This window comes from Saccoglossus kowalevskii, chromosome 13 (genome assembly GCF_978046115.1).
Source record: "Saccoglossus kowalevskii chromosome 13, keSacKowa6.1, whole genome shotgun sequence".
Lineage (NCBI taxonomy): Eukaryota > Metazoa > Hemichordata > Enteropneusta > Harrimaniidae > Saccoglossus > Saccoglossus kowalevskii.
Window position 1 is genome coordinate 15,121,162 of NC_140653.1, and position 24,525 is coordinate 15,145,686.

The window sequence follows — 24,525 nt, forward strand, 5'->3', positions numbered from 1 at the left end:
TATGACCCGCGTATGTGTGTGTGTGTGGGGGGGGGGGGGTCGATCTTCTTAGCAGTGAAACTGAAACGGGCACGTGAAAATTACAACTCAACCTCGATTTATTCTTCAATAGCATACAAACACAGTGGCAGCGGCAGCGGTCGCCCCACGAAGAAAATGTTGGACGCCTGGCCCCTCCAAAATCAAGCGGAAACCCTTTGTGTCAGCAAAATCCCCCCTAATGCAGGAAATAGCGTTTTAGATTGTCTAGATTTCAAAATTTTGCATGCCCCGGACCCCCTAGAGGTTGTGAGCAGATCTCGCCCCTGATGTAAAATTTCGTGCCGCTCCATCTGAATTACAGATGTGAACTAAAACGCACATGATCCAATACGAGTGCCAAAAACGTGCAACGTTGCCATAGATCTCGCCGAGTAACAATTTTTAGGGCGGAGGCGTTCTCATTGACCTAATATAAATACGGTGTTTACTCCGATGTTCGAACAAATATTGGCCAAATTAATGCTCGGTGTGCTTACTAGTAATTTTTCCATAGGATTACATGCATAAAATAAAATACGGAGAAAACATATGGTTATAAAATGATGATTCTAAGAAGTATACTGTCAATAAATGTGATATGAATAAACACAAACATACATTACTATAAACCGTCAAAGGTTATATATAAAGATCGATAAAACGAATGAATCCGGCCCATACATACTGATATTTCTGGAAATTACGTAAATACATTGTGTGGTGATACTGAGCAGCAAATGTTTATAACCACAGTTTCATCTATCGAGAACCGTGTGCAGCAAGCAAAACTTCACAGTTACAACTGCAACCCAGTTTATTTAGTCCATGGCGCAACTTATGAAAACCCGTTGCAATCGGGGCATGCATTTCGATGGAATTCAGCTCCCCATCTACTAAATAGCAAATTTCTAGTCAATTACAGAATTGGGTTTTGTCAACCGTCGGAATAAGCTACTTTGGCCAGTAATATATGGGGAATTTGACGGAGGAGACATTCACAGCAATCAAATCAAAACAAAATTGAAACTGTGAAACTGCTTTGCGAGCGGAAGTCGACATTTACGAAAACCTCGAAGACAGCATAACTATGATTACTGCAGATGCGAGGCATGGCTGGTGAAAAACTGTCGTGACACTGACGTGATTGCTATTGGCAATAATACCCACAAATTCATTGCCAATGCAGTTGTTACCAACGAAAACATCCGATTTCGTAGCGCCATGAAATGAATGGCGCGCTATGAATCAGCCGTACAAGTATATCGGCATCTTGACAATAACGGATTAAACGCAAAAAAATCACGTCCATAACAGGAATATGTCTGTCATTAAGTACCTGAGATAAGAGAGGCCGGGGAATGAGAATCAGAATGATACATGGTTCAACTTTTACTTAAAAAAAGAACCGTGATGGCACTACCAAGTCCGCTGAAAGGCCGGTTATTGACCACAGTCACTTGGGGGCTGAAAATCAATAAATACTAATTTTCAATAAAAATCATCTGCTATACGTATTTATTTATATACGTATAGCAGATGATTTTTATTGAAAATTAGTATTTATTGATTTTCAGCCCCCAAGTGACTGTGTTATTGACCGTGTCAGTCGTGTCACGATCAACTGTGTAATAATTCCTCCTCACTTCAGTCATCGCATTTGGAGAAGTAATATTCTCTAACCAACAGGCTCTGACGACGGATGTTGGCGAAACGACCATTATTTAAAAATTCCCGCTAACTTTTACAAAGGCCGCATTGCCATCTTGAGCAGTGATGCTTTATCGGAGGCGGCCCGGGACTATGGATTGAATACTACATGTATAGCGGGGTCAGCTAATGTAGGTCAGGTAATCAAATGTTGAGGTAATCGCAAGTTAAGCGAACCGAATGTCAAGACATTTGGACGTGAAAATAATCGAATCTTATAACAATTGAATGTCAAGATAATGTCTAAATAACGACACAATTGTAACATTATGAAACAATATTGTAGCAATTACACAATAATGAAATAATTAAGAAATAAAGTTGAAATAATGAAACAATAGCAATAGGATGCTGCAGTAATAACACAATAATGGAATAAGCACAAAATAATGTTTAAATAAAGACCAAATAACCGAATAATGACCAAATAATAACCAAACGAGTTTCCGAATAAAGACCAAACAACTAAACAATGTTCAAATAATGACACTAAGCTAATTTTGGCGGTATTCTCACCCCATAGCCTATAACGTGCATGCAAGGTGTTGAACTCTTTCCAAATACTGTTTCATGAAATCTCTCAATTCTCGCGTAATGAAACAAAAGAGGTTAACCCAATGTATCAATTTTTAAAGCGAACATTGAAAGGAAGCATTCCCTTTTCCTTGGTAAGTTTCATGATATTGAAAAAGAACTTTTTTAATTGCTGTGATAACCGGTGACGTTTTTGTTGCCTCATTCTACTAGTAAATTAGCATATTTGAAATAAATATTGACCTGAGTCTTATGTACTAAATCATGTTCACTGTTAAGTTCAATGTTTCACAGTATTTTGGTGATATTTGCGGTGAAAGAAGTTGCCATCTAGCATTTATAGTGCGGTGTGTTTATTGTTTGAAAAATAGTGGATGTTTACTAAACACTTGGTTGCAAACGAAAACAAATAATCTATCATGATTGGGGTAAAACACGGTTATGAGAAAAATCTTCTAGTAACCGTGGGTAAACGCTACTCACAGCAAAAACAATGCGATTTTCTGAATGTTAAATTATGAGAAACGTTAGTTAGTTTGCAAATATGAAAATTACCCAATTTGAATAATTCGGCTTGATTTTTTTGGTATTTACCAATGAGGGTAGCATACGAAATATGGAAGGGCACGCTCTCTGGTGGGTTCGCGATCTCGGAGTTTACCTCCTGAAAATAGAACCGAGTCTTCGCTGTCGACGTGGTTTGTTTATTTTTGTGGTAGTGTCTCCATGGAGGTAAAGAGCTCTCTTGTTATCTTCACGGTGTCTCGAACATGCTTTGACTAAATTCCTTTACAGTTGCGTTCAAGTTAAAGCAATTTATAGAACCAAGGTCCAAAATATGCTGTTAACTACCGTAAGCGACCGAGGTGCCGTCACGGGACTTTAACGAAGTAACACAGCGAATTTCAAGACTTTTAGGTTTTTCAAAAGAACTATTGCGGGTTGTGTGTCGTCACAACGTACTGTGTGTTACGTAACTCAAATTGTATTGAAGGACCATAGGCCAATGTGCTGCAGAAATCGCACAATATACATGTAGCTCAAATGTTTAGTACCGTACGAAGTGGAAAAGTTGTTGAACAATTGTAAGCTTGACTTTTACAGGTGTTCTAAAGAAAATTTTGAATTTGAACATTATTAAGAAAAAAATTAAAATATGAATCATAGAATAGCTTATACTAAATTTAGAACTTCTGCACATTCTCTTCCCGTTGAATCCAGTAGACATAAAGGCATTTTGAAGGAAAACAGGCTATGTAATCTCCATGAATGCAATGAAGTAGGGGATGAGAAACATTACATGTTATATTGTAATAACTGTCAAATCAAAGAACAAAGATCTAGATTCCTTGCAGCCCTATACATCTATGCCCCAAAGTTGGAAGATTCTAGCATGGATGAATTATTTCCTATTATTGTTTCAAGTAGATGTAATGATTTGTTTTCATTCTCAGCATTTTTGCAAAATTTATTTTCTATATTCTTGATATGTTTTAGTACTGTAAGTTCTGAATGTTTTGTTTTGTCTTGTTATTGTTATTTTTGGACTTTACTCAAGATTTCATTGGTACGTTCCAAATAAAAAATTCTATCGATCTGTATGTAGTCTACTTGCTTGGCTTATTCAGCTTATCCATGCATCCTCACAGTTCGTCGGTCTGGAAATTGTTGCCTTGAATCCAGAAACTATCCCATTTTTTAATAGTGAGGGTAACGTTGTACTATCCACTTGGATCATATGAGAACAACTCCGTCCTGAAAAAACAGTCCTTTCCTAGTAAACGACGGAGCATTGTATTGAACAAAGGAACTAGGAAATGGGTACTGTCTGGAACAAGGAAATGGGGTTAGCGGGCTGTGAGAGACAACCCTAAAAGTGTATTACTGTAGTAAATGGCAACTGAATATCAACATTGAAATAAAAATAAAATCATGATTTTTATTCAAAATTTTACTTTTAAGAAGAAAAAAATATGTTTCATCTTGTACTCATCTCCGAGTCGGTATTACTCTAATTCCTTCAGGCAACGATAAAGCTGCAAACGTTGACGCTCTTGTATCAAAGTCAAGGAAACATTTTAGTAATGGTACGTCATTTCCTATTTTACCGCATCTGCTAAGCAATTAAAACAAATCTAGTACAGATTCGATAAAATAATGGTATGGGTTACAATGTAAAAGATTATGAAAATCTTGATTGGAGAAAACATTTCAAACTGAATGAATTGTCGAAAATATTTTGCCATTCAGTAACTGTGACAATTTTCTAAAGCATTTATTACAGTAAATACTGTTCCGAGGTATAAATAATGTTGAAAAAAATACTTCAGCGTGGAAATCAACCACTGACTCGGAGCGCAATGGAAAATTGGGGGTTTATTGCGCAAGCAAAGGGACATTCCAATTAGAAAACTGCCCCTCTTCATGGGTAACAGCCCAAAATATAATGACTACCAGTTGAGCTATGTAGACATATCAGCACATCTGTACAAGGTGCAAGAGTAATATTGATGCTGAATTACACTGTTTATTTAATTGTACTATAAACACGTTGAAAGCTGTTAATAGTTTTATTGTTGAGATAAATCACAAATCACAAATCTGTTCTATTATCTGTCAGCTTGTACATATTCTACATTAACTCGGTAGTTTTGGGGAAATTTGTTTATATTAAATTATTATTTAAAACTCTGAGAGACAGCCAGTAGTTCGTATAGTTGATGTTACGAAAAACAAAAGTAAAAAAAATGGTATGGCCATTCACCAGGCATTGATTTACTTCTGCCGTTGGTGGCGTGGTTGACGGCCCAAAATAAAAATTATCGTGTTCAGTCGGTGCTTGGAGTATGATTTCATGGCATGTACTGAAACTAATCACAAAACGAATTTCACTTATGTTAATTATCCGATGTTAGATTGATTTATTTTACAATGAGGCAATAAAGTTGTGTACAAATGTGATGCTTTCTTAAATTCATATTGGGCAGTTACGGTTAATTTTAATATCCACCGACACATTCTCAACTTGTTATGGTGTATGTAACTATACTTCCTAAACATTTTAAAAAACGTCATAGTTTCGCAGCGCGCGCTCAAATTGTGTGTAAACAAACAATATATTTCATGAGACTCCGAACGAACACAACGCGGCGGGTGATTATAGCACTTCAAAGGGCGGTGGTCGTCGCGCAGCGCGTGTTCGAATATTTCATGTAAATAAACGATGTATTTTACAAGCGTTGTGTTCGTCGCTATGAGTCCCATATCGAACGCCCGCCTCTACGAATACTTACATTTTGTTTTTCAAAAATCCAACTTTGTAACTTTAATAATTTTAATATTATCCAGATAAAATTAATATTTTGTGTTTAACGATATTATCATTTTAAAACATGATTTGATTTTTTTTTAGGTTTCTACTATTTTTTACGAACAGCACGAGCTCTGTTCGTGATTGGTAGCATTTTAGCAAGATAGCCAGTTGAATATGAATTGATTGTGCAATGAAAATGCCACGGGTATTATTGCTGTTAGCGTCATACATAGTCTTACGCACGAACTACGTACATATCGTGAAGGCGAAAGGAAATGCGCATTTACTTTTTACCACATTCACCGATGTGGCAACCAGTGTTTACCTTTGAATTGTGAGTTTGCCATAACTCGTACCTTGCTCACATGCGTTAATACACACTCAGTACGAATGAACAAGGTACGAATCTTATTCTCCTGACAAATTTCCAATGAATCACGGGAAATTTGTGTACAAACATTAGGTTAGGGGTAACAGCATCATGTAGCCTCCAAAATGGCGGCGCTGGCTGAAGGCGAACAGTATGGTTTGTCCTGTAACAGCCTCGCTAGTCCAGGAAAGACTGTTTTGCTTATGAAATTGACCGACTCATCACTCAGAGCAATAGAGGAGTACCAAAAACTCAAGGTAAGTGTGAAGATTCACACAGAACCGGGCGCGTTAGGTTAGTTTTCGACTGTATAGCTGCGTTTCTCGTACAGCTTAGCAGGTGACCCGATCTTTACCCTCGTCACTCACAAAAAATCGCTGCTCACGTAGCCCCATACTGCTCCCATGGCATCGAAGACGCTGATTATTCTCATCGGTATTATCTATGATATATATATTACAAAAAGCACCAATGGCTTCTTTGCTGTAACGCAATTTTCAAGACAAAGCCTAAAAATATCGTACGATTGTCGGAACAAAAAACAAGATAAAATGTCAAACGAACCTTTGGACTATTTCAATCTGGTCGCAATTTAGTTTATATTTAAATGTCCAAACACAGATTCACAGACACAAAGATTCGTTACAGTACTGGCACGTTCAACGATTTGGATTTTTTTTCTCCTCGGAAACGTGACCCGAAAATCGCCAGCGGTGCCCATTCACACAGAAACTTACGCGGAAGCCACTCAATTCTAAAACCTTTTGCCGTTTGTGGTAATTAATTTAGTTCTATAGCACGACTCCCACATTTCTGTAATAATATTTAACAAAGGACATGGACCCTCTTTAATCGTTTTTCAAAGTGGTTTCCTTTATTTTCAACATCGTCAAATATAAAAAAACGAAATGATGAGAAAAAGCCTTTTTCTAATGACATTAATCGCGATGACATATCGCTTGTACTAATGTGCTGACTTCAGCTGTTTCGCCACCTGGTTGGAAACCCAACTTCTAATTATAGATTTTAGTTAAGAAGAAATATTAATTATATTAACATTATATAAATTTATGTATAGAGAGAACATTCTGAAGTGGTCCGAAAATAACATGTATTTGTTAGCTTGCCATTCCTCCATTTTTGTCAGTACAATTTATTGAACAGCTGTTTGGATAAAGCCGTTAGCTGCTATTTTTTGTAAAAACATTTCAATGTTTTTAGCACGGTTACCTTTTTTGCTGAGGTTTATTTTGTGGTAATCATATTCAGTTCAGTTTATATGCTTCCCTCTTCATTATTATTTATTAATTTTTCGTTTTTTTTTTTAATTTTAATGTTGCACATTTATAATGTTGTATTTGTGATTAGAGCAGACTGAATGAAGACCTCTTCACTTGAATTGCGGCATTTGTTTTATATGAGGGTTGTGATAATTAATGTTACTTTGTAAGTCACCACTAGTGACACACAAGGTGTTGAAAATTTATCAATAAATTATCCTGTATCAGTGTCTTTTTATCCTGTGAAAAAAACAAAAAAAAGCGTTTGACACCCAATGAAAATTATATACTGTATAACAATAAGTGAAGAAAAGGAAACCCTATGAAACATTACTGGAATATTATTATACTAATTTATTCTATTTCCGTTTTTGGTTTGCATTCCATGCATCTTCTGCCCTAATAAAGCTATACATATATTGTATTCTTCCTGGGAAAAAAAAAATAGTTTTTCATGCGAGGAAAATAACTGGTTTAGTTAAAACTATGTGAAAATGTTACAAGGAATGATTTCTGTTCATGGGTCTTCATTTAAATATACATTTCACCTTCATTGTTATACTACAGTCTGTATGGACATACAACTACATTTATTGCTGTAGTCACGGAATACCTACAATGTACAAGCATTTCCTGAATCCTTATTATATTTTATTACCAGTATTTGTATAGGGTTTCTAAACCATTCATGGAGAAACCTGGCCAGTTTTTAGGTCACTGTATTTAGCATTGCTCTCTTAGAAGCTCACTTACACAAAAAAACTGTATTAGTTGTAGACTGGCTCATCAAAATGTAACTTGCATGTATTTTAACCGCAGACACACCCCTTTTATTTACATAAGTGCATACACTAATAATAAAAAAAAGACAGTACATGTATCCAATTTTCTAGTTATGGCCAACCTGGTTCAACCTTGTTTTGATTAACAGTGCCAGGCCACCTGACAGACTGTTTCATTATTACCGGGATGTTATTTGCAGTTTTGTGTGGTTTCTACTGTATTTATACCTTTGTGCTTTTTTTAAGAAAACTCATATTTGGCCTGCTTTCCTCTAAGCACACTGTTATCAATGATTTTAAGAGTCACAGAGAAAATAAAAAACTAGTGAGATAAACAGTTAAATGTGTTGTACTGAATTTTAATAGTCTGTTCGTTTTATTATTAGCCTAGATCAGCATGTATTCAATGGGATTGCTATAGAATCAGTAGATACCAGCATTTACATTGCACATGTATATGCTAATCTGTTGTTTCTATTGTAATTTTAATCTGTAAAAGGAGATATATCAATCCCTGGGTTTGTACAATGGAATAGATGATGTTTTGTACATCTAAAAGGTCTTATGTGAATGATGCAGAACGAATGTCTGCTGTTAAAATCAAATGTTTTTTATTAACTCAATGTCAAAATACCAATCTTCTCAGAAAGATACATGGCATCCCAATCACAAATAGAAGCCAGTTACACCTCCATTCCCATCACATCTAGAAGCCAATCACACTGCCATCCCCACCACAACTAGAAGCCAATCACACTGCCATCCCCACCACAACTAGAAGCCAGTTTCACTGCTATCCCCACCACAACTAGAAGCCAGTTTCACTGCTATCCCCACCACAACTGGAAGCCAGTCACACTGCCAACCCCATCCCAATTAGAAGCTAGTTACACTGCCATCCCCATCACAACTAGAAACCAGTTATACTACCATCCCGCATTGCAACTGGAATCCAATCACACTGCCATCCCCATCAAAACTAGAAGCCAATCACACTGCCATCCCCATCAAAACTAGAAGCCAATCACACTGTCATTCCCATCACAACTGGAAGCCAGTTACACTGCCATCCCCATCCCAACTCGAAGCCAGTTATACTACCATCCCCATCACAACTAAATGCCAGTTACACTGTAATCTCCATCACAACTAGAAGCCAGTTACACTGCCATCCCCATCCCAACTCGAAGCCAGTTATACTACCATCCCTATCAAAACTAGAAGCCAGTTACACTGCCATCCCCATCAAAACTAGAAGCCAGTTACACTACCATCCCCATCACAACTGGAAGCGAGTTTCACTGCCATCCCCATCACAACTAGAAGCCAGTTACACTGCCAACCCCATCACAACTAGAAGCCAGTTACACTGCCAACCCCATCACAAGTAGGAGCCAATCACACTGCCATCCCCACCACAACTAGAAGCCAGTTTCTCTGCTATCCCCACCACAACTGGAAGCCAGTCACACTGCCAACCCCATCCCAATTAGAAGCCAGTTACACTGCCATCCCCATCCCAACTCGAAGCCAGTTATACTACCATCCCTATCAAAACTAGAAGCCAGTTACACTGCCATCCCCATCAAAACTAGAAGCCAGTTACATTACCATCCCCATCACAACTGGAAGCGAGTTTCACTGCCAACCCCATCACAACTAGAAGCCAGTTACACTGCCAACCCCATCACAAGTAGGAGCCAATCACACTGCCATCCCCACCACAACTAGAAGCCAGTTTCACTGCTATCCCCATCAAAACTAGAAGCCAATCACACTGCCATCCCCATCAAAACTAGAAGCCAGTTACACTGCCATCCCCATCACAACTAGAAGCCAATCACACTGTCATTCCCATCACAACTAAATGCCAGTTACACTGTAATCCCCATCACAACTGGAAGCCAGTTACACTGCCATCCCCATCCCAACTCGAAGCCAGTTATACTACCATCCCCATCGCAACTAAATGCCAGTTACACTGCCATCCCCATCAAAACTAGAAGCCAGTTACACTGCCATCCCCATCACAACTAGAAGCCAATCACACTGTCATTCCCATCACAACTAAATGCCAGTTACACTGTAATCCCCATCACAACTGGAAGCCAGTTTCACTGCCATCCCCATAACAACTGGAAGCCAGTTTCACTGCCATCCCCATCACAACTGAAAGCCAGTCACACTGCCATCCCCATCACAACTAGAAGTCAATCACACTTTCATCCCCATCACAACTAGAAGCCAATCACACTACCATCCCCATCACAACTAGGAGCCAATCACACTGTCATCTCCATCACAACCAGAAGCCAATCACTGTCATCCCCATCACAACTAGAAGCCAGTTACACTGCCAACCCCATCACAACTAGAAGCCAGTTACACTGCCATCCCCATCAAAACTAGAAGCCAGTTACATTACCATCCCCATCACAACTGGAAGCGAGTTTCACTGCCAACCCCATCACAACTAGAAGCCAGTTACACTGCCAACCCCATCACAAGTAGGAGCCAATCACACTGCCATCCCCACCACAACTAGAAGCCAGTTTCACTGCTATCCCCATCAAAACTAGAAGCCAATCACACTGCCATCCCCATCAAAACTAGAAGCCAGTTACACTGCCATCCCCATCACAACTAGAAGCCAATCACACTGTCATTCCCATCACAACTAAATGCCAGTTACACTGTAATCCCCATCACAACTGGAAGCCAGTTACACTGCCATCCCCATCCCAACTCGAAGCCAGTTATACTACCATCCCCATCGCAACTAAATGCCAGTTACACTGCCATCCCCATCAAAACTAGAAGCCAGTTACACTGCCATCCCCATCACAACTAGAAGCCAATCACACTGTCATTCCCATCACAACTAAATGCCAGTTACACTGTAATCCCCATCACAACTGGAAGCCAGTTTCACTGCCATCCTCATAACAACTGGAAGCCAGTTTCACTGCCATCCCCATCACAACTGAAAGCCAGTCACACTGCCATCCCCATCACAACTAGAAGTCAATCACACTTTCATCCCCATCACAACTAGAAGCCAATCACACTACCATCCCCATCACAACTAGGAGCCAATCACACTGTCATCTCCATCACAACCAGAAGCCAATCACTGTCATCCCCATCACAACTAGAAGCCAGTTACACTGCCAACCCCATCACAACTAGAAGCCAGTTACACTACCATCCCTATCAAAACTAGAAGCCAGTTACACTGCCATCCCCATCAAAACTAGAAGCCAGTTACACTACCATCCCCATCACAACTGGAAGCGAGTTTCACTGCCATCCCCATCACAACTAGAAGCCAGTTACACTGCCAACCCCATCACAACTAGAAGCCAGTTACACTGCCAACCCCATCACAAGTAGGAGCCAAACACTGTCATTCCCATCACAACTGGAAGCCAGTTACAATACCATCCCCATCACAACTAGGAGCCAGTTACACTGCCAACCCCATCACAACTAGAAGCCAGTTACACTGCCATCCCTATCAAAACTAGAAGCCAGTTACACTGCCATCCCCATCAAAACTAGAAGCCAGTTACACTACCATCCCCATCACAACTGGAAGCGAGTTTCACTGCCATCCCCATCACTAGAAGCCAGTTACACTGTCAACCCCATCACAACTAGAAGCCAGTTACACTGCCAACCCCATCACAAGTAGGAGCCAATCACACTGTCATCTCCATCACAACTAGAAGCCAATCACTGTCATTCCCATCACAACTGGAAGCCAGTTACACTGCCATCCCCATCACAACTAGAAGCCACACTACCATCCCCATCACAATTAGAAGCCAATCACACTGCCATCCCCATCACAACTAGAAGCCAATCACTGCCATCTCCATCACAACTAGAAGCCAGTTACACTGCCATCCCCATCACAAGAAACCAATCACACTGCCATCCCCATCACAACTAGAAGCTAATCACACTACCATCCCCATCACAACTAGAAGCCAGTTACACTACCATTCCCATCACAACTAGAAGCCAATCAGTGCCATCCCCATCACAACTAGAAGCCAATCACACTACCATCCCCATCACAACTAGAAGCCAGTTACACTACCATCCCCATCACAACTAGAAGCCAATCACACTACCATCCCCATCACAACTAGAAGCCAATCACTGCCATCTCCATCACAACTAGAAGCCAGTTACACCGCCATCCCCATCACATCAAGAAGCCAATCACTGCCATCCCCATCACAATAAACCAATCACACTGCCAACCCCATCACAACTAGAAGCCAATCACTGCCATCTCCATCACAACTAGAAGCCAATCACTGCCATCTCCATCACAACTAGAAGCCAGTTACACTGCCATCTCCATCACAAGAAACCAATCACACTGCCATCCCCATCACAACTAGAAGCCAATCACTGCCATCCCCATCACAACTAGAAGCCAGTTACACTGCCATCCCCATCACAACTAGAAGCTAATCACACTACCATCCCCATCACAACTAGAAGCCAGTTACACTACCATTCCCATCACAACTGGAAGCCAATCAGTGCCATCCCCATCACAACTAGAAGCCAATCACACTACCGTCTCCATCACAACTAGAAGCCAGTTATACTACCATCCCCATCACAACTAGAAGCCAATCACACTACCATCCCCATCACAACTAGAAGCCAATCACTGCCATCTCCATCACAACTAGAAGCTAGTTACACCGCCATCCCCATCACAACAAGAAACCAATCACACTGCCATCCCCATCACAATAAACCAATCACACTGCCAACCCCATCACAACTAGAAGCCAGTTACACTGCCAACCCCATCACAACTAGATGCCAGTTACACTACCATCCCCATCACAACTAGAAGCCAATCACTGCCAGCCCCATCACAACTAGAATCCAATTACACTGCCTTCCCCATCACAACTACAAGCCAGTTACACTGCCAACCCCATCACAACTAGGAGATAATCACACTGTCATCCCCATCACAACTGGAAGCCAGTTTCACTGCCATCCCCATCACAACTAGAAGCCAGATACACTGCCAACCCCATCACAACTAGAAGCCAGTTACATTGCCATCCCCATCACAAGAAACCAATCACACTGCCAACCCCATCACAACTAGAAGCCAGTTACACTACCATCCCCATCACAACAAGAAGCCAATCACAGTGCCATCTCCATCAAAACTAGAAACCAGTTACACTGCCATCCCCATTACAACTAGAAGCTAATCACACTACCATCCCCATCACAACTAGAAGCCAGTTACACTACCATCCCACCACAACTAGAAGCCAGTCACACTGCCAACCTCTTCACAACTAGAAGCCAATCACACTACCATCCCCATCACAACTAGAAGCCAGTTACACTGCCATCCCCATCACAACTAGAAGCCAATCACAGTGCCATCCCCATCACAACTAGAAGCCAGTTACACTACCATCCCACCACAACTAGAAGCCAGTGACACTGCCAACCTCTTCAAAACTAGAAGCCAATCACACTACCATCCCCATCACAACTAGAAGCCAATCACTGCCATCCCCATCACAACTAGAAGCCAATCACACTGCCATCCCCATCACAACTAGAAGCCAATCACACTGCCATCCCCATCACAACTAGAAGCCAATCACACTGCCATCTCCATCACAACTAGAAGCCAGTTACACTACCATCCCTATCAAAACTAGAAGCCAGTTACACTGCCATCCCCATCAAAACTAGAAGCCAGTTACACTACCATCCCCATCACAACTGGAAGCGAGTTTCACTGCCAACCCCATCACAACTAGAAGCCAGTTACACTGCCAACCCCATCACAAGTAGGAGCCAATCACACTGTCATCTCCATCACAACTAGAAGCCAATCACTGTCATTCCTATCACAACTGGAAGCCAGTTACAATACCATCCCCATCACAACTAGAAGCCAGTTACACTACCATCCCTATCAAAACTAGAAGCCAGTTTCACTGCCAACCCCATCACAACTAGAAGCCAGTTACACTGCCAACCCCATCACAAGTAGGAGCCAATCACACTGTCATCTCCATCACAACTAGAAGCCAATCACTGTCATTCCTATCACAACTGGAAGCCAGTTACAATACCATCCCCATCACAACTAGAAGCCAGTTACACTACCATCCCTATCAAAACTAGAAGCCAGTTACACTGCCATCCCCATCAAAACTAGAAGCCAGTTACACTGCCAATCCCATCACAAGAAACCAATCGCACTGTCATCTCCATCACAACTAGAAGCCAATCACTGCCATCCCCATCACAACTAGAAGCCAGTTACACTACCATCCCCATCACAACTAGAAGCCAGTTACACTACCATCCCCATCATAACTAGAAGCCAGTTACACTACCATCCCCATCACAACTGGAAGCCAGTTTCACTGCCATCCCCATCACAACTAGAAGCCAGTTTCATTGCCATCCCCATCACAACTAGAAGCCAGTTACACTGCCATCCCCATCAAAACTAGAAGCCAGTTACACTACCATCCCCATCACGAGAAGCCAGTTACACTACCATTCCCATCAAAACTAGAAGCCAGTTACACTACCATCCCCATCACAACTAGAAGCCAGTTACACTGCCATCCCCATCACAACTAGAAGCCAGTTACACTGCCATCCCCATCACAACTAGAAGCCAGTTACACTGCCATCCCCATCACTACTCAAAGCCAGTTACACTGCCATCCCCATCACTACTTAGAAGCCAGTTACACTGCCAACCCCATCACAACTAGAAGCCAGTTACACTGCCATCCCCATCACTACTTAGAAGCCAGTTACACTGCCAACCCCATCACAACTAGAAGCCAGTTACACTGCCATCCCCATCACTACTAGAAGCCAGTTACACTGCCATTCCCATCACAACTAGAAGCCAGTTACACTACCATCCCCATCACAACTAGAAGCCAGTTACACTGCCATCCCCATCACAACTAGAAGCCAGTTACACTGCCATCCCCATCACAACTAGAAGCCAGTTACACTGCCATCCCCATCACTACTCGAAGCCAGTTACACTGCCATCCCCATCACTACTAGAAGCCAGTTACACTGCCAACCCCATCACAACTAGAAGCCAGTTACACTGCCATCCCCATCACAACTAGAAGCCAGTTACACTACCATCCCCATCACAATTAGAAGCCAATCACACTGCCATCCCCATCACAACTAGAAGCCAATCACTGCCATCTCCATCACAACTAGAAGCCAGTTACACTGCCATCCCCATCACAAGAAACCAATCACACTGCCATCCCCATCACAACTAGAAGCCAATCACACTGCCATCCCCATCACAACTAGAAGCCAATCACACTGCCATCTCCATCACAACTAGAAGCCAGTTACACTACCATCCCTATCAAAACTAGAAGCCAGTTACACTGCCATCCCCATCAAAACTAGAAGCCAGTTACACTACCATCCCCATCACAACTGGAAGCGAGTTTCACTGCCAACCCCATCACAACTAGAAGCCAGTTACACTGCCAACCCCATCACAAGTAGGAGCCAATCACACTGTCATCTCCATCACAACTAGAAGCCAATCACTGTCATTCCTATCACAACTGGAAGCCAGTTACAATACCATCCCCATCACAACTAGAAGCCAGTTACACTACCATCCCTATCAAAACTAGAAGCCAGTTTCACTGCCAACCCCATCACAACTAGAAGCCAGTTACACTGCCAACCCCATCACAAGTAGGAGCCAATCACACTGTCATCTCCATCACAACTAGAAGCCAATCACTGTCATTCCTATCACAACTGGAAGCCAGTTACAATACCATCCCCATCACAACTAGAAGCCAGTTACACTACCATCCCTATCAAAACTAGAAGCCAGTTACACTGCCAACCCCATCACAACTAGGAGCCAATCGCACTGTCATCTCCATCACAACTAGAAGCCAATCACTGCCATCCCCATCACAACTAGAAGCCAGTTACACTACCATCCCCATCACAACTAGAAGCCAGTTACACTACCATCCCCATCACAACTAGAAGCCAGTTACACTACCATCCCCATCACAACTGGAAGCCAGTTTCACTGCCATCCCCATCACAACTAGAAGCCAGTTTCACTGCCAACCCCATCACAACTAGAAGCCAGTTACACTGCCATCCCCATCACAACTAGAAGCCAGTTACACTGCCAACCCCATCACAACTAGAAGCCAGTTACACTGCCATCCCCATCACAACTAGAAGCCAGTTACACTGCCATCCCCATCAAAACTAGAAGCCAGTTACACTGCCAATCCCATCACAACTAGGAGCCAATCGCACTGTCATCTCCATCACAACTAGAAGCCAATCACTGCCATCCCCATCACAACTAGAAGCCAGTTACACTACCATCCCCATCACAACTAGAAGCCAGTTACACTACCATCCCCATCACAACTAGAAGCCAGTTACACTACCATCCCCATCACAACTGGAAGCCAGTTTCACTGCCATCCCCATCACAACTAGAAGCCAGTTTCATTGCCATCCCCATCACAACTAGAAGCCAGTTACACTGCCATCCCCATCAAAACTAGAAGCCAGTTACACTACCATCCCCATCACAACGAGAAGCCAGTTACACTACCATTCCCATCAAAACTAGAAGCCAGTTACACTACCATCCCCATCACAACTAGAAGCCAGTTACACTGCCATCCCCATCACAACTAGAAGCCAGTTACACTGCCTTCCCCATCACAACTAGAAGCCAGTTACACTGCCATCCCCATCACTACTCAAAGCCAGTTACACTGCCATCCCCATCACTACTTAGAAGCCAGTTACACTGCCAACCCCATCACAACTAGAAGCCAGTTACACTGCCATCCCCATCACTACTAGAAGCCAGTTACACTGCCATTCCCATCACAACTAGAAGCCAGTTACACTACCATCCCCATCACAACTAGAAGCCAGTTACACTGCCATCCCCATCACAACTAGAAGCCAGTTACACTGCCATCCCCATCACAACTAGAAGCCAGTTACACTGCCATCCCCATCACTACTCGAAGCCAGTTACACTGCCATCCCCATCACTACTAGAAGCCAGTTACACTGCCAACCCCATCACAACTAGAAGCCAGTTACACTGCCATCCCCATCACAACTATAAGCCAGTTACACTACCATCCCCATCACAATTAGAAGCCAATCACACTGCCATCCCCATCACAACTAGAAGCCAATCACTGCCATCTCCATCACAACTAGAAGCCAGTTACACTGCCATCCCCATCACAAGAAACCAATCACACTGCCATCCCCATCACAACTAGAAGCCAATCACTGCCATCCCCATCACAACTAGAAGCCAGTTACACTGCCATCCCCATCACAACTAGAAGCTAATCACACTACCATCCCCATCACAACTAGAAGCCAGTTACACTACCGTCCCCATCACAACTAGAAGCCAGTTACACTACCATCCCCATCACAACTAGAAGCCAATCACACTACCATCCCCATCACAACTAGAAGCCAATCACTGCCATCTCCATCACAACTAGAAGCCAGTTACACCGCCATCCCCATCACAAGAAACCAATCACACTGCCATCCCCATCACAACTAGAAGCCAATCACTGCCATCCCCATCACAATAAACCAATCACACTGCCAACCTCATCACAACTAGAAGCCAGTTACACTGCCAACCCCATCACAACTAGAATCCAGTTACAGTGCCTTCCCCCATCACAACTAGAAGCCAGTTACACTGCCAACCCCATCACAACTAGGAGCCAATCACACTGTCATCCCCATTACAACTGGAAGCCAGTTTCACTGCCATCCCCATCACAACTGGAAGCCAGTTACACTACCTTCCCCATCACAACTAGAAGCCAGATACACTGCCAACCCCATCACAACTAGAAGCCAGTTACACTGCCATCCCCATCACAAGAAACCAATCACACTGCCAACCCCATCACAACTAGAAGCCAGTTACACTACCATCCCCATCACAACTAGAAGCCAAACACAGTGCCATCTCCATCAAAACTAGAAACCAGTTACACTACCATCCCCATCGCAACTAGAAGCCAATCACTGCCATCCCCATCACAACTAGAAGCCAGTTACACTGCCATCCACATCACAACTAGAAGCTAATCACATTACCATCCCCATCACAACTAGAAGCCAGTTACACTACCATCCCACAACTAGAAGCCAGTCACACTGCCAACCTCTTCACAACTAGAAGCCAATCACACTACCATCCCCATCACAACTAGAAGCCAGTTACACTGCCATCCCCATCACAACTAGAAGCCAATCACAGTGCCATCTCCATCAAAACTAGAAACCAGTTACACTGCCATCCCCATCACAACTAGAAGCCAATCACACTGCCATCCCCATCACAACTAGAAGCCAGATACACTGCCAACCCCATCACAACTAGAAGCCAGTTACACTGCCATCCCCATCACAAGAAACCAATCACACTGCCAACCCCATCACAACTAGAAGCCAATCACTGCCATCCCCATCACAACTAGAAGCCAATCACACTGCCATCCCCATCACAACTAGAAGCCAATCACACTGCCATCCCCATCACAACTAGAAGCCAATCACACTGCCATCCCCATCTCAACTAGAAGCCAGATACACTGCCAACCCCATCACAACTAGAAGCCAGTTACACTGCCATCCCCACCACAACTACAAGTCAGTTACACTGAAATCCCCATCACAACTAGAAGCCACTGGTCACTGGTTTCTTGCATCGCATATGGCAGCTGGAATTGACGATGGCCAACCATCCAATGAGTTAATTTGACAAGACTGTAATTGTTCAAATAGGTATAAATGGCACTTCACACCGAACTATTAAAAGATGGGATGCACTATTTAGGTTCACAACTCCACTGATAATTACCCAGTCATGGCACATCTTCGGATGCATTTTGGATTTTAATATTTTATTAAGATACTATTAATTCTTGTAGTAAGTTTGTCTCCCTAGTGATTTTATAATAGCAATGGTAGGATAGTTAATTTCATAAGTATCTTGATATTGAAACTGCAGCTTTTAATTAATCATCAATAGTTTTCCTGCCAAAAATAATGGTTTTACGCACTTTTAGATATTTCCTGGAAATTCCTGCTGTCTGAACTTTTTAATATAGTTGTGGGAAGTAGACATAATAAATTCCCATTGGGACTCGCTATTATCAGTCAACGTCTTTATCTGTTTAAGCTGGTGTTTTTGTTTGCAAGGCTGGAACAATACAGTATGATATTACCCGAATGTATATAATTGTAAAGTACATTTTAAAAGAAAAATTGTCCTTCTAATGTGTCAATCAGTGTGATTTTCTCTCGTGTGTACCATTAAGTCTAAGATTTTGATGAAATTAATAAAAATACGAAAATGCCTTGCAGCAAAATCTTTTCGTGCAGTGAATTACGGAAATTAATTTAGTTCATTGTCTAAATATGGTCAGTGCTTGTGCTTGGCTGCATTACTCATTTGCATGTTCTTAATGGCAAGATTAACTCAGGATTTCTTGGAATTTGTCAATGAGATCTGTAAAGCTGGATTTACTAAGAAAAGGTGCATGTATATTTTGTGCTGTAATGAGCAGCTACGATGATCGATAGGGAGATCTATTAGATATCTATTTGCGTTGACAACAAATAACAGCCTAGTTTCCCCTTCTATGTCGCAGCATTTATGAAACTTTGTGGATTTGTTACTGTAAACAAATTAATTATTCATTGCTTTTTAATTTTCACTTTTAAGTAAAATTTGCTAAATCAAGTCAATGTGAAATAACAATAGAATTCTTTATTTTTCTGCCAAGTTTGTGAACTTAAAAACTAGTGAAATTGCTTGAAACCTCAAAATTAAATGTCAATGAAAATAAATAGTTTCACAGTGCTTTATTGCTTTACTTAGAGCTCCAGCTTATTTCAGTCTACAACATAATGTTCTCTATAATATGTGCATTATCCTAGCTCTGGATTTATTAATTCATGGGCAATTGATAGGACAATGACTCCTGTATGACCCTACTGATGCAAGGCCATAGTTATATAGCAATTGTCATACCCACCTATAACAAATGCAGTGAAAAATTGACCTCTGACCTGAAACAAACAACTCACATAGTTAGCATGTAAGGCATGTCTGAGTACAACTCCATTGACTCTAACTCTGTTTTTGGTCATCATATCGAGTTTCTGGTTGGAAAAAAAAATGTCGCCTAATTTCAATAGTGAATAGGATATGTACTGGTTGAAAAGTATAATGGAACTTCAATCGAACAGGTTTACTGGTACTACTTTGTACATTTTGTATATTGTTTAATATTTGGGGGATGCTGGCCTAAATGCATCTTTCATGATATTTCAATATGTGTTTGCTGTATAACCCTTATTTAAAAAAAAAAGATGAAAATATTGGATCATGCGACTATTTTTGCGAAAGACTAAGTAATGGATAGGTATTTGGCCATTTTTTCTCACATTTCCCCACATACATAACATCTGTTTTTTGTTTTAAATGTTGCACTGTTGGTTTAAATATTTTAATTTGACTTCACTTGCATTGCCGAAACCCTCCACACCAACCTGTCTTCTCTTATCGAGAAAAAACATGGTTATAGCTTAACTTAACAAGTAGCCAGCTTTAAAGCTGACATGACCTAGCTTATCTTAGCTTGCTTTCAAAACCATTGAATATCTAATAGGTGCAGAGTAATCTGCCTAAATAATTCTTGTATTAATAACATAGAATAAATAATACAAAGAATAAGATATTGATTAAAATGATACTTACTTTAAAAATTGTAAATTTTAATGAAAAGGCATTAGCTCGCTGATAGCCAGCATGAAAGTTAAGTTATGCCTAGACTGTACAACACTGCTAAAAGAAATTGGCAGAGATTTTTTTATAATTTTTAGTTGTTTGTATAAAATACAATTTATAAAAAATGTTATTTATTAATTATATAAAATTTATAACATCACAATTAAGTTTTTTACCCTGGTGAAAAATGACATCTATCATTTTGTTAAAGTAATTTTATTTCCCCCCATCATCCATTTTTTTTTTTTATATTCACTGACTGTCTAAGCATTTTTGTATTCAACCTTTGCAACAATGTTAGTGTTTTAATCACTTCCATATGTTCGTTTTAGACTGTACCAAATGGTTGGGGAATATTCAATAACATTAGATTCGTCAAGAGTAGAAAATTGATGTTTAAAATTGAGAGCTGAATACTTTTAAGTGTTTTTCTTTGGCTCTCAGTAATTGCTTTTGGAGCATGTGACGCAAACAAGCGTTGATTTGATCTCTTTTCATTGATAACAAAATGACGAAACATTACTGAGGTGGATTACTTTTTTTCCCGTTTTTGTGTTCGATTTATCATTAATAACTTCCGCAAGATGCGTGTGCAGAAGTTGCATTCGGCTGATTTCAATATAGCAGGTGAGCACTCACCGAAATGTTCTGCCGCTTGATTTCATCGCCACTGATTGCCGTAAAAGGCAATATATTTTTTGCTTTACTGTCAAGTCGCCAAGTAGCAAATTTCAGCAGATGGTCTCCAATCCTGAGGCTATTTTGAGAAACATGTATATTATATGAAATACTAGAAATAGTTGTTTCTCAATGGAAACGAAATCAATAGTTTTTATAATAAAAACATACGAATAAAAAATTCATGAGATTAATGCACGTGATTGTACACAGTAATGCCCACTGACACATTTATGTTGTTGTGGTGAGGTTTTCCTTGTGAATGTGACGACTGATGTAGTTTCTATTTTAAGGTTATGTAGGACACTGCTAACATGTGCAGTAATTTTCTGAAATTTTAGTAAATTATTCCTTCTGACTATTTGAAACTCATGGGATACCCAACTATTTTTAGTAATTTTAACGAACGAACAGAAAGGTCATATAAAGGATACAGTGTTCATGTGAATTTCTTTGTCATCGTTGTCGTTGTTCCTGTTGTTAACTCAATTTTTTTGTGGTAACAATAAATTGAGCTCTGCTTAAAGGGCAAGGTTGTAACAGTCACTGTTTTGATTTATGGAATGGTCAGATTTGTGTGTAAATTCTATTGGTAGCATTTGCGCTTCTTTAAATTGGTGTTTCTATAGTCAAAACATGTAACATTGCAAGCAATCAGTATACAACAAAAGTATTTTTTGCTTTATATGTACTTCTGCTGGAGATACACTTTTAATACAGAAAATATATATATTTTGAATAACAATTTAAATGGATACCAGAGCCATATAACCATATGAAGAATCATTGTTTCAGTACAAGTATGCGTACATTCACTTTTATTTATTTGGTGGATTTTTTTACTCAAAATATCAAGAATCTGTAGTATTTTCAAAATATTTTAGTTTTTTATCAGTTAGGGGCTTCCATCCATAAATTGAAATGAGATGAAAATTCTAAATATATCAATCATTCTCTGGGTTCTAAATATGCTAAGTATGTGTTTACTCTAATATGTGAAACCCGCAAAATTGAGTACTTGTACATTACACAAAAATTCTTGTTTCACTGACAAATTTGTGAATTTAAAATATCAACAAACATCTTCGTTGGCTCGATTTAAATACTAGCAAAAAATTTCATGCATGTTGTACAGTATCTACTGACATACAATGAATTGCTTCCTACATGTATATTTATAATTGGGTCACTTTTACCAGCTCTTTTCAGTTTACTTTGTTCACCTCTCATCAATTTAAATTTTGTATCAAAATATGTGTCTGCTTCAGTTGCAAACTAAAACACGCATATTATTTTCTAATCAGAATATGAAGACAAATAACAGACCGCATGGTTATTAAGAAAGTGAGTTGTAATGATCCACAATACAGTAAATGTAATTTTAGGGTAAATCATACACTTCTACCGGAGATGTGCTTTTAATAGAGTAAATACGATACATGTAGTTTGGGTGCAGGATCATTGTTGGTATTGTGGAGTTGGTCTCAATTGGAGATTCCTACTTAAATGGGTCTATATACATGTAGACTGTAGTTGCATTGCTGCATACCAATGTCTCACTGCCATACGCCTGACATGTGCTTTCATTTTTGATGGAAACCCCAATCTCTTGTTCTGTTTGAAACTCACAACTCATGTTTAACAATACAACTTTCATGCCTACTCTTTGTAGTTGTACCCCTTGCTGAATATACTGTAAAGGGGGTAATTATTCACTGGGTTTTAATTTAGCTTATTTCGCTGACTGGAAAAATGCGCTAAATTAAAACACAGTGAATATGTAAAATTTAGCATAGAACACATTATCTAAATGATAAAACCGTGAATTTAAAACCCACTGAATATGCCTGAAATGGTAAATCAGTGAAATTTAAACCCAGTGAAAATTAGTCATTTTACAGTAATAAGTGACTTCCAGCTGTGTAAAAATCCATTAATACAAAATACAAACCTAAAACATGTAAATATAACAAATTTTCCCAATTGCAATTAGTGTTTCCTGTAGATTCATGTATTGTGCAATTACTGGTATATTACACTGGTCAGTATTTTCACCCCCCCCCTCCCATTGTGATTGGTGTGTGAAATTCTGATATATCGTGATTGTGACTCTGAATATACAAAGACCTGCAGTGATTTAATGTGAATTAATGCGCTTCAATAACCAGCTTAAATACTTGAGAATATGATGTGTAAATTGAAGACGTTCGTAAGTCGTGTGATTCTGTGAATGTGTGAGGTAATTATATGCGGTTCATTTTAATTGACTTGCTCTGTTTAGTCATGTAATTCTTTTCTCGTGAACCCATACATTTGTATTTGTTAGTGGTCATATTCAATATGGCCGACTAGTGGCCATTTTGTATTTTGTCGTCTGTTATAGATCTGTCTACATGTATACATATACCATCCACCGTGGTGTACTTACAAAAATGCATTTATTATATACTCATTGAAATGTGTCTTATTTTAACATAGACTAATCTGTCATTTACATTATATTGTTTTGTTAATTTCAACACTGGTGGTCTACAGATTAAAATATCGGACTTGCAAAATTCATCTCTTGTAAAATAAAAGTTGACAGTATGTTGTTCTATATTGTATTGTTAAAATGGCCATTCTAATGCTAATTATACCGATAAAATGATTAGTCACCCTGATTTAGGAAGATGTTACGGAGAAACTCTGTGAAGCAGGCTGGAACATACATATTTTAGTTATTTTTCCACTGTACACTATAGTTTCACACTATGTCACCAAGTCTACAAGATATTAAATTAAAGATATTAACCTTATGAACGCCAAAATTTTGTCACTTTCGCACACAAAAAAATTGTTTTTCATATTTATTAGGAAATTTTCATCAAAGAAATTAAGTTTTTTTTGGTCTGAAATTATCAAATCAAATGATAGAAAAA

At 40.0% G+C, this 24,525-nt stretch overlaps 1 protein-coding gene across 1 annotated transcript in view; it reads left to right on the forward strand.

Annotated features, from left to right (window-relative positions):
- Positions 1–6,039: 6,039 nt before the first annotated feature.
- The window catches only part of LOC102809987 (RNA polymerase II elongation factor ELL2-like), a 67,030-nt gene continuing 48,544 nt past the window's right edge, over positions 6,040–24,525 (forward strand). Inside the window, exon 1 of the mRNA XM_085506954.1 lies at positions 6,040–6,202. Coding sequence (XP_085363080.1) covers positions 6,071–6,202 — 132 coding nt within the window. The 5' untranslated portion in view covers positions 6,040–6,070. The remainder of the gene's footprint in view (positions 6,203–24,525) is intronic.